General features: G+C 48.8%; 1 protein-coding gene across 2 annotated transcripts; it reads left to right on the plus strand.

Annotated features, from left to right (window-relative positions):
- Positions 1-3,815: 3,815 nt before the first annotated feature.
- Positions 3,816-11,584, plus strand: LOC128071419 (HLA class II histocompatibility antigen gamma chain-like). Of its 2 annotated transcripts, XM_052664292.1 has the most exons (9): positions 3,816-4,012; positions 6,676-6,848; positions 7,054-7,127; positions 7,664-7,726; positions 8,472-8,567; positions 8,860-8,947; positions 9,962-10,153; positions 10,638-10,697; positions 10,968-11,584. In XM_052664292.1, the coding sequence occupies exons 1-8, from the start codon at positions 3,936-3,938 to the stop codon at positions 10,679-10,681; spliced, it is 807 nt and encodes a 268-aa protein (XP_052520252.1). In that variant the 5' UTR covers positions 3,816-3,935; the 3' UTR covers positions 10,682-10,697; positions 10,968-11,584. The 2 variants fall into 2 exon arrangements, with proteins under 2 accessions (XP_052520252.1, XP_052520253.1); XM_052664293.1 differs by lacking the exon at positions 9,962-10,153 and having other exon boundaries at positions 3,835-4,012.
- The last annotated feature ends 350 nt before the right edge of the window (positions 11,585-11,934 follow it).

An 11,934-nucleotide genomic window follows, 5' to 3' on the forward strand; every position in this document is an offset into this window, starting at 1 on the left:
AATGATCTAAATCATCTCTCAGTATATTCAGATCTATCAGCTGTCTATCAATTTTATCTTCTTGAAGAAATGTCTTTCAGAGCCTGTGGACCTGATCCAATATGAATCTATTGCTTTTCTCTTGGGATTTCTCTGTGCCACTGTTCTGGGGAATCCCCATTCCCTTTTGTGAGTTGAATTTCAGCTTCCTATATTCCAAAGTGAAAGTGAAGTTGCTCAGTCGTGTCCGACTCTTTACAACCCCGTGGACTGTAGCCCACCAGGCTCCTCCGTCCATGGGATTCTCCAGGCAAGAATACTGGAGTGGGTTGCCATTTCCTTCTCCGGGGGATCTTCCCAACCCAGGGATCGATCCTATATTTCAAGTCTTCCTTTATTTTTAGTGAAGACCTTCATTTTGGTAAAGCATACGTTCATGAAGCTTTCTGAGAAAGAAAAATTTTTGAGATAATGAATGTCTGAAAATATCTTTGTGATACCTTCATACCTACTTAATAATTTGGCTCAGTAAATATTCTAGGATGGAAATAATTTTCTCATAGAATTTTGAAGGTGTTGCTCCATTATCTTCTGGTTTCCAGGGTTGCTCTTAAGAAGTCCAAAGTCATTCTGATTCCTGGTCCTTGGTATCTGTCTTGTTTCTTTCTGTGAAATTTGTCTTTGTTTTTCTATAACCTCACTTGATGTGCCTTGGTGTGAAATTATCTTCATGCTTTGTCTCTGGTATTCACTAGGTCCTTTCAATGTGGGAATTTATGTCTTTGAGTTCTGGACATTGTACTGAATTTTTTCACTGGCTTTTTTTTTCACCTTTGTTTTCTCTGTTCCCTATTTCTGGAACACTGATATTTGGCTATTGGGCATCTTGGATTGGTCTTTAATTCTCTTATTTTTTCTCCCAATTCCTTTTTATCTTGGTGGTCTACTTTCTGGGAGATTAAAAAACTATCTTTTACCTACTGACTGTTTAATACCTACCCTTGTACTTTCAATCTTCAAGGTATTTTTGCTGTTGTCGTCATTGTTCTAACAGTACATTCATCTTTATAGCATCCTCTTCTTGTTCATGGGTGCAGTATCTCCTTTATCTCCCTAAAGCTGTTAATATCTATTTGTTTCCTCCATGGTTCCTTTTTGAGATTGGGTTATTTGTTTTTTCACTCTCTTGTGTGTTAGAGGTTTTCTTCAGATGTCCCAAGAGCCTTGATTGTCTAAAAAAATCAGGTGGAAGCTGTGACTGATGTGAATGGCTTATTGGCTGAGGTCTTCCCTGTAAGGTTATTTGGCTGGGTTGTTTCATCGTTGAACCCAGTATCAGAATCTTTAGGTCATTCCTTGTGGTCATGCTCTCCAGAGAAGGATTCTCTCATTTATTGCCCAGAAAAAGAAGGTCTGGCTTCTGGCATTCTGGAAACTGGGTCGGAGAGAAGGCTGGGACTCATCTTCAGAGCTGGGCCCATGCCCTGCCCTGTGCCTGAGGATAAACTGCCAGCCCTCTTTCAGGGAGGGAGGAGTAGTTGGGGAGGGACAGGACATGGATATCTAACTGTACTCCTACCCAGTGTGTCTAGTTCTCAATTTCTGAACCTGTTCTACCACATAAACTGGTGGCTTCTCAGCTTTTCTAGCTGCAGGTTTAGAATTAACCTTCTTGGGTCTGTTAATGACTACTCCTAATCCATTTGCTTTCCAGCTTCTAAAATTCTGCTCTCTTCTCCTTTTCTCTCCGTCCATACAGATTAAACTAAAAAAAAATAAAGAAACTTTTTGTCATTTTAGTGACAGAAGCCAAGTGAAAGAGGAAGCAAATATATAATGTGTTCTTACCATCATTACCAAGAAATCTTTTTTTAAATTGAACTATCAATTTAAAGCCATAATATTCAGGCTTTTAAAATGGTACAGATCAATGGTCTTCCTATGTATCCACAAAGTTGTGCAACCATCACCACTGTCTAATTCCAGAATATTTTCATCACCCTGAAAGGATATCCCATACCCATCAGCAATCATTCCCCATCCCCTTTCCCCTGGCAGCTGTTGATCTACCTTCTGTTTCTATGGCTTGCCTAGTCTAGACACTTCATATAAATGGAATAGTACAATATGTGGCCTTTTGTGTCTGGCTTTATTTCACTTATCATGATTTTTTAAAATATATATCATGATAATTTAATGGCATTATTAAAGTATATACAATCCAAATTTAAACACTTAGCCTCTAATCTCAGTTTCACTTGAAATAGATAAGCAAATTTTATTTACATATCATTACTTCTCACTCTTTGATGATTTAGAACAGAATTTACTAAAATAACTTTTGTCAAACTTTGTCTCTTCAGATGTTTGGTCAAATTCACTTAGCATGATGCTTTCAAAATTAATTATGTGGCATGAATCAGTACTTCATTCCTTTTTTTTTTTTTTAAATAAGACTTGTATTGAGACATTAATTCTTCTTTATGGCTAAATAATGTTCCATTGTATGGATATACCACATTTTGTTTACTCGTCAGTTGATGAATATTTGGGTTGTTTTTGCTTTGGGGCTATTATGAATAATGGTGCTATGACCATTTGTGTATAAGTTTTTCTATAGATACATGCTTTAATCTCTCTTGTGTAGATATCCAGGAGTGGAATTACTGGATCATATGTAACTCCATATTTAACTTCTTGAGAAATTGCCAAATAGTTTTCCAAAGTAGCTGCACCATAGTACATTCCTGCCAGCAATATCTGAGTTCCAGTTCCTTCACATCCTTGTCAACACTTGTGATTATCTGTCTTCTTGATTACAGCCATCATAGTGGATGTGAAGTGGTACCTCATTGTGGCCTCAATCTGCATTTCCCTGATGACTAATGATGTGGAGCATCTTTTCATGTGCTCATTGACCTTAAATTTGCAGAATTTAAACATACACACAAAGACATAAAGATTAATAAAACAAATATGGTCTATAAGATACAGATAGTGAGAAATGAAACCATGCCAACAGTTAAACCTCCCCTGGGTAGCCTTTCCCAGACCCTCTTCCTTCCCTCCCTGTAGAGGCCTCCACTGTCATGAATTTGAATGATATAATTTGAGCATTACGAAGCAGAAGGGTGGAATGGTTAAAATCAAGAGATGATGCATGATTCTGGGCAAACATGTAGCCTCTCAAAATCTCAGTGTCTCTATCTATAAATGGAGATCATAAAATAAAACAGCCCTCAAAAGGCCACTATAAAGATTAAATGAAACAAAGCATGCAAAATGATTAGCACAGTGTCAGCTCAAAGGAGGGCTGGGTAAGTGCTGGCAAATATTAGTACCAGAGCCTTAGAACCAGGGACTCAGATTCATAAAATGCTTGTATTAGCAAAGAGCAGAGAGAATACTGAATCCAGCTTTCCTCCCCTGGCTTTGAGATGACATAACTGAGGCCCTGAGAGAAGGAAAGGATTTGTCTAAGTTCATAAAAGGAGGGCAGCCCCTTTATGTACCCACTCATCTACAGGTGAGAGGGGAGACAAAAAGAATTTTCGGCTTTTTTTTTTGTTTTGCTTCAAAGTGATTTCCTATCTAGGGAGTGAACATTTGCCCGTTTCTTGAAACCTCCAAGGAGCCTTATGAATCCACAGGTCTGCCCAGAAACAAGTGACGAGGGCCCTGGGCAGCCAACGGCAACATGCTGGCCTTTTCACCTGCCTCGGTGGGGGCTCCCCCTCCTCATCCTGTCCCATTAAAGGCAACTTGCTGAAGTGAGGGTATTTCCAGCTTTGTGGCTTTCACTTCCACTTGTACCGGGTGGGCGGAGTGGCCTCCTGTGGACGAATCAGATTCCTCCTCAGCCCCAACTTCAAGAGGTGAGCACAGGGCTCAGCATCCCAGATACGCAGGCAGCAGCAGCAGCAGCAGCAGGAGGGGAAAGACCAGAGGTCAGAAGCATGGAAGACCAGCGTGACCTCATCTCCAACCATGAGCAGCTGCCCATGCTGGGCCAGCGCCCCAGAGCCCAGGAGAGGTATGTGTGAGCAGTAGGAGAGAGCAGCCAAATCTTGGGCTGCACAGATGTACGTGCACAGGGCTACAGAAGGAGCACTAGACCTCGAGTCGGACGAGGCGTGAACTTGGGCTCTGACGGCAGCACTAACTGGGTGGTCTGGGGCAAGTCTCTGGCCGTCTGGCTTCAGTTCTCCCGCCTGTAAAATGAGCGCGTTCCTCTAGGGCAGGGGTTTTAACTTTCTTTGCATCACATACTTCTCTTCTGAAAATCAGAGAGCTCTGTACTCATTCCCTACAGTTTCCCACAGTATCAGGACCTTCCCAGAGTCCCTTGAAGCTGGGCCAAGCCCTAGATTAGAATTTTGAATATATTATGGATCCTAGATGGAGAAGCAGATTTTCTAAGAGAGAATGGCAGAAGCAGCTCATCATTGAGGAGTTTCCTCCTAGTTATCATAAGTTGGTATATGTGTTTATATCAAGGGAATTATAGTTGCAGGTGTCTGTAGAGTAGATGAAGATGTTTGCTATCACAGGAGGGAATGATGTTGGAGGAGGGTCAAAAAAGGGTGAGGTGTGGGGCTCTGGCTAAATTTCCAGAAGGGGCTGTGGGTTGATGTGGGTGGTGCCCTGCCCATGCCCCTCTCCCTTGCAGTAAGGGGCCAGCACAGCCATCCAGAGGACCCTTTCCCAGATCCTTATCCATCTGTTTCCCTGAAAAAAAATGGGGAATGATTAGAATACAGCTACCCCAATGTCCCTGCCCCCGCTCCCAGGTAATTTGCATATTATAGGGACTTGTTGTGATGTCAGCAGTTGCCAGGCAGAAAGGGGTTTGGGAGAGACTCTCAGAGATGTCATGAGGAACTTCATTCTGTGGGACATGTAACTAGAGACAGACCATTAGTGCCTGGCCTGTGAAAACCTTGGGGAATCCCGTGGCTAGGAGGGCCAACTCTTGTGAAGGCTGGATTCTGGTCAAGGTTCTGCAACTGTTGTATATGACTTGTATGAATCACAGTTTCTCTCTGGGTCTCAGTAGTAGCAGCAGCAATAATAATGACAGTGGTTATGATAATAGTTCCTATTCACTGTATACTTGTTACCAATCCTCAGTCCCTGTTAGATATTAGTATGATTAGTTTTGTGGTGGGCATATATAACTAAATGCCTAACTCAATCATAATTCTTTTACTAACTCTTTAAGTTGGGTACTTTTATTATTTCCATTTTTACATAAGAAAAAATTGAGACTTGTATTAACAAGTGAGTCACCAAAGTTATTGCAGCTAGTGAATCCTGGAGCCAGAATTTGGACCCAGGACTAGTCTGATATTAAAATTTGAGTTTGTCTACCATCCGACCCCCTTCTAGAGGCACAATTTGCAGGGAGGGGAAATGGGTCGCCTCTGAGCACAGGCCACCCAGTGAGTTGCAGAGCCATCGTGGGCTCAGTGAGCAGAAGGGGTGCCCCCTTGTCAAATCCTTGTCTGGTTTTCCCTCAGTTCAATCACTGCTTCTGAAAACTGTCCTGGCCTGTTTTGGACCTTTTTGTGAACACTTCTGCCTGGCAACACTTGTACCGTGATTCCCCCTAGTTCTGGTTGGCTCCTGACTTTGGCCAGTTATTTATTCAAGAAAGAGGCAGTAGAAAGGAGGAAGTGACAAGAGTTGGCACTCATCCAGAACCAGGAGACAGGCCGTCAAGATGCACGAAGAGGAAGGAAACCAGATGCTAAAGTTAATCATTAACTCCCTTGAGATTAGTGCTCAGTGTTACAGACTGCTAACTGTGTGCTAGGTATGGAGTCAAGAGCTTTATCCTGATCTCATTTTATATAACAACCCTTTGAGTAGATATTCTTACCTCAAGTTACTAAGAGAGGTTGAGTGACTTGCCCCTGTTCCCTGAGCTAAGGGAATGACAGAACCAGGATTGCAATCCAGGTTACAGGGTCTCATCTTTATTATGACTTTCTAGAATCTTAGACCTTATGAGAAACTGAGGTTGAGAGAAGAGAAGGTGGGAGGAACAGCTGGGACTCAACTTGGGTATGGGGTTGCTGAAAAGGTGAGGAGGTTATAGAGCTTAAACTCAGGAAGACCCAAGCGTGGGTGGACTTTTCACTACATCAGAGGCCAGGCCACCCCTTTTCCTTGGGAAGGCCAAAAAGTAGGATTTGTTTTCCCCTCCTTTCTGGTTTTCTCCTTTTCTCCACACAGGATTTTTACATTCTCCTTTCAGAGTAATCCCTGGACTGGGCCTTGGGTCCAGAAATCACAGAGGATTGGCGAGCAGAGAGGCAATGAGACTGAGCCATGTTTGTGATGTCATGAATTACTAGGCAGCAGGGTCTTCCTGGGGTTTCCTCAGCTGTCCTTGCTGGTTCCCTCGAGAAGACAAGGCCCTTGTTCTTGGCTCTTCCCCACACAGGGGCAGCTCCATGATTTCTGCCTGGGAGGGCTATAGGGGCAGCAGTGGCTGGAGGTAGGGGGTCAGGGGAATATCGTCAAGCTGTAAGTTCATAGGCACTTACTTGTGCTTAAAGCGTGTGTTTGTTAGGGGCAGCTGAGGGCAAGGGCTGGAACTGTGGGGGCACATTCCCCCATTCCCAGCCAGTCCCCGGGACAGCCACTTCTGTGGACTCTCCTCTAACCTATGTCCCTCTCCTCCCCCCACAGCAAGTGCAGTCGTGGAGCCCTGTACACGGGCTTTTCTGTCTTGGTGGCTCTGCTCCTGGCTGGCCAGGCCACCACTGCCTACTTCCTGTACCAGCAGCAGGGCCGGCTGGACAAGCTGACGGTCACCTCCCAGAACCTGCAGCTGGAGAACCTGCGCATGAAGCTTCCCAAGCGTGCGTGCCCTGCCTCTGTCCCGACAACACCCCTGCCCCTCACCTCAAAGAACCCTCATTCCTGCCCCAGCTGGGCCCACTGTCCTCACCCTCTGGTCTGGAATTCCAGCCCCTCATCTGGGTCTGAGCTCTCGGTCCCTGGGTCTGAGTACCCTCTTCCCTGGGCACTGGGGCCACACTCATGCTGTGCCTTCTGCCCCCACAGCTGCCAAGCCTTTGAGCCAGATGCGGATGGCCACTCCCATGCTGATGCGGGCGCTGCCCATGGCAGGCCCGGAGGTAAGGCCAACCCCAGGGCAGTAGGAGAGGGAAGCTTACCCCGCCTGGATAGAGGGCAAGTGTCAAGGGACAGGGGATGACACCTGGCTCAGGAAAAGCACAGCTGGAGAGGCGGTCCTGGCTGTTTGGGGGAGGAACAGGAATTCTAGGGGTGAAGAAGGAAAGAGCCTCTTGGGGCCCTCTCTGGAGGAAGGCCTAGCCCTCCACAAATTATAAAATGCTTCCCATTTCCCAGAGCATCTCACAGTCCCTCCTATTTTCAGAGCCCTTGATATATAGATGATGTTTCTGTTCACAAAACTATCTCCTGTCCACAAAGCCTTGGGCAGGAAAGCATAAGCAGAGTAGAGGAACAGGATATTGAGGCAGGAAGATAACAACCTGCTCAAGCTCTCACAGTGGGAGGTGGTAGAGATGGACTTGTTGAACATCTGGGAATCCAGACTCTCACCCTGACCCCAGCTGCTGGCTCTGCTTTGGGCCCCACCCCCAGGTGCCAGCGCTGGGGACTCCTCCTCCCTTCCTTCCTTCCACAGCCCATGAAGAACGCCACCAAGTATGGCAACATGACACAGGACCACGTGATGCACCTGCTCCTGGTGAGTGGAGCCCGGCCAGGCAGCCCCCACCTCCCACCCCATCCCCACAGGCCCCAGGCCCGGCTCACAGCAGACGTTCAATGTGGGCTCCGCAGATTAGTGAAGCAACACAAATGTGGCCCTTAATGTTCCATGAAGTTCAGCCCCACTGCTCCCCACTTTTTTGTGTTTGAGGTGGAGAAACTAGGGCCCAGAGTCTGGAAGTGACTTGCTGAAGATGCCTGTTTAATTCCTTCCCAAATTTTTACTGCATGTCTACTCAGCACCAGGCACTGTGCAAGGCTCCAGAGCCACAGTGGGGAGCAGTCAGATCAGTTCCTAGTCCATGGAGATCTCAGGCTAGCATGGGAGACAGACAAGTGACCAGGTGATGAGGGATATGCAGGGGGCTTTGAGAGAAAGAGGCCAAGGATCTGACTTAACTGGGGCGGGAGTGTTGGGATGAAGTCTAGGGTTCCCTCGGAAGGAGGTGAGACCTGGAAGATGAGTAAGAGTCTGCAAGGATCAGAAGACTGAGGACTGTTGGTAGAACTGGGCCTGGAACTGGGTCTCCCGACTCCCAGGCCCAGGGTGTTGTAGCTGGGCCCCTGGATTACTTTAACACATCCCCTTCCGCATTAGCTCCAGTGTGCTGAGGTCTGGGCTCCACACCTCAGAACCAAAGATCAGGGCAACATGAGCTGTACATTAAACCTAGCCTGCCTGGAAGCTTTTTAACCTTCCTTCCTGCTTTGCTACCCTGCAGAAGGCGGACCCCCTGAAGGTGTACCCGCAGCTGAAGGGGAGCCTGCCAGAAAACCTGAAACACCTTAAGGACTCCATGGACGGCTTGGACTGGAAGGTCAGCAGCTTTCCCTGCACTGGTACCCTGCCTCCCTGTCTAAAGCAGCCCTGGGACGAGGGGTGTGAGCAGCGAAGCCATTCTCAGGAAGCTGGAGGCGGCTTCCCAGCACTTAAGAAGCTCCCACCATGGGAGAATGCTTGAACTCGAGGAACCACCTTGACGAAACCCTGTGGGGTGTCTAAGGGGGAACCAGGTCCCCGCTGGCCCTCCACGTCTCTGTTCCCAGGGGCATAGTCAATAGGGTGGGAGTGGGCTACTAACCCTGACCCTTTGCCTTTATCTCCATTAGCTCTTTGAGAACTGGCTGCATCAGTGGCTCTTGTTTGAAATGAGCAAGAACTCACTGGAGGAGAAGCCCTTTGAGGTTCCACCAAAAGGTAAAGGGAACGTGAATCTTGGGGAGGCGGGGTTTCTGGGAGCTCCCTCAGGGATAGGGCCTTGGGTGCTCCCTGATCCAAGCACAGAGCTCTCCCAGCCTCTCAGCTCTCACTCCTGTTTCTCCTGCCTGTTCTTCTGGGCTCGTCTGCCCCCAGCCCCCATCCTGTCCCTTCAGGAGGTGACCTCCCTTGTGGAGGATGGAACTGCACAAGGAGGCCTGGAGCAAAAACCACCCAAAACATCGCAGGAGTTGTAGCAATGATCTTCCTCACCCAGCACTGCATCCTGCAGGCTCCCAGAAGAGGGCTGGGCTCATGATTCCCACCCTTTCAAGGGACCTCTCCCAGGTCACACAGCCATGGCTGCTAGATAAGGGGCTTTGGGGTTCTTCCATCTCATGGGCAACGTGTAACAGGGTTTTCAGCCTGAAAGCCATTATGGGTGCTCTGTTCTCATCCTGGTGCTAATTGGATATGTGACTTTGAGCAAGTCTCTTCCCTCTGGGCTTCAGTTTCAGAAGTGGAAGATCAAGGGCCCGCCCTTCCTGAACCCCAGGATTCTCCATCATGGATTCAGAGAGGGCACCTTGCATGTTATCTTGACCAACTTCCAGCTAATGTTCAAATCCGCTCTATAACAGCCTCACCACATGGTAACCCCCATTTCTACTTGGATACAGCCAGTAATAGGAGCTCAGACTTGGCAAGGAGTCTACTGCTTTTCTCTAGGAACCAGAATCATAGGTGCAATTCTAAACTCTAGTAGGCACTGACTGTCAGAAGAAATCATCATGATCTGGGATGAATTAGCAACACAGCCATTCACTTCCTCTCTGCTCCTGGACCTGTTTGGTCCAGGCCTCAGTTTCTCCATCTGTGCAATTGGTAGAGCAAGTGCAGCCACTTGGACAGAAGGCATTAGGCACACCACAGTGCTATGCGGACCTCTGGTTCTGCTGAGACCCCAGCCCAGAGCCCGCTCACTCACTGTGTTCACCGTGCCTGTCGCTTCAGTACTGACCCAGTGCCAGGAAGAGGTCAGCCGCATCCCTGCCATCCACCCGGGCATGTTCAAGCCCAACTGCGACGAGAACGGCAACTATATGCCGCTCCAGTGCTATGGGAGCATCGGCTACTGCTGGTGTGTCTTCCCCAACGGCACCGAGGTCCCCCACACCAGGAGCCGCGGGCGCCATAACTGCAGTGGTAAGCAGTGGCCACTATGCCAGGAGCAGGAAGGATCAGAAAGGCTGAGGGGCAGGTTGTCCCCCCAGCACACACTAGGACACGCAAGGTGCCCTCTCCGGGGAGCAGCCACTCAGCCATGCATCCACCCACTGTGCATTCCTTATTTATTTGTGTACTGTTATTTCTCTCCTTATGTCCACACTCATCTACTTAATTCATTTGTCCTCCAACCCTTCCACTCTATCCATCCACGCGTGCATCCAGGGCCCTCCAGGTCCACCCACCTGATTTCATCACCCCTCCTTGGCCTCGCTCATTCAGTTCCCCAGCCACATCTCATTGCTGCTTGCAGCCATCCAACAAGCGTCCTTCCATTCACATCTGTTTTACCAAGCACCAGGCTTGTGGCAAGGTTGGGAAGAACTAGCCCACCCAGGCCCCTTGCCAGTGGGCACAGTAGGCCAGACTGCAGCTAACGAGTGGATTCTCTGTTCCTTTGCAGACCCAATGGAGATGGAGTATCCGTCATCTGGGCTAGAGGTGTAAGCAGGATTTCAGTCAGGTAAGCACCCTTGCAGGGCATCTGGTCCCCAGCAGCTTATCCCCAGAGGGGCCAACTCGCCTGTGGATGATGACCCCAGGCCATTCTCCAACTTCCTTCTCACAGATGAGGACCAGGGCTGGGGGTTCTGGGGCCATGGCGGTCAATTCTTGTATCCAAGCAGGAGGCAGTGGAGAGTGAAGGGCTCTCAACTGCTCTGAGGCCACAGGATGCTGGGAGGGGGCAGGGACAAGTGACTCTAGCCCTAACCTGCTGCTTCCCTCCCTGCAGTCGCCCTGTGAGCTCAGCAGACGCAGACGCCAGCACCCAGACAGCCCTGCAAGGCCACAGCTTCCCTCCCTGCCCCAGTCCCCTCCTTCCCTTACACACCCCTCCCCTTGCTGTCTCCCACCCTGCACCTCATTCTATGAGACTCTGCCTCTCCATCATCCTTGGACACGACAATCATATCAGAACGGCATAGACTAGCAGTACACTTGCTGCCCAAACTCCCATCCACTAGCAGGAATGCAAGGTCCACGGACATGGACCATGAGTGTGGCTGACCCCCACTGCTGACACCACAGCAGGCTGACATGGAACTCCAAGATAGAGGCCCATGAAGTGGTGGGCAGGTGCAGGGAGAAGGGACGGCACTGTCCCAAGTCCCACGACAGACACCTCTGCTGTCCCCTCCCGTCCAGGCTTCAGCTTTCCAGCCCTTTAACTGGGGGCATGAGCCACCCCTTCCCTGTCCCCAGCATCATACACCCAGGAAGAACCAGCCTCCCCAAACTGCAGCCCCTCCCCTCACTTCCTGCCACCCCCCAGTTCCCTCTGCACAGCCAAGCTTGTCATCAGCCCTACGACCACGGCTCCTGTGAGAATAAAAGGTAGTGAGTAGAACACTCCCGGCTCTCAGCTGTTCTGTTGGGCATGGTCTGTCTACCCCAAGGGGGTGAACCGAAGACCTTGAACCCTGTGGTCGAGGAGGGAGGTCACAGCCTGGGGAGCCCACACACAGATGCCGGGCTGGGGGGCTGCAGTGTTTGGACACAGACCACTTCTCCATGTTTCACACACAGGAATACTTTACTTCCAAGAAGAAGAAACAGGCTCTTGCCCATAATTCTTTAAGCACCAGCTCTTCTGGGTCCAGCTTCTCCTGTCCCCGTTTTCATTTCTATACTAAGAACAGTACAAGTGTAATGACAGATGGCAACAACGCAGGCCCTTGTGTTGAGACCACCAGGGAGTG

This window comes from Budorcas taxicolor, unplaced genomic scaffold, assembly GCF_023091745.1.
Source record: "Budorcas taxicolor isolate Tak-1 unplaced genomic scaffold, Takin1.1 scaffold539, whole genome shotgun sequence".
Lineage (NCBI taxonomy): Eukaryota > Metazoa > Chordata > Mammalia > Artiodactyla > Bovidae > Budorcas > Budorcas taxicolor.

Bases quoted from the DNA above. Each gene is read 5' to 3' on its own strand.
- LOC128071419 (XM_052664292.1), top strand. From the start codon at position 3,936: ATGGAAGACCAGCGTGACCTCATCTCCAACCATGAGCAGCTGCCCATG. The intron at 4,013-6,675 runs GTATGTGTGAGC...CTCCCCCCACAG, and splicing joins CGCCCCAGAGCCCAGGAGAG to CAAGTGCAGTCGTGGAGCCC. The intron at 8,568-8,859 runs GTCAGCAGCTTT...TATCTCCATTAG, and splicing joins TGGACGGCTTGGACTGGAAG to CTCTTTGAGAACTGGCTGCA.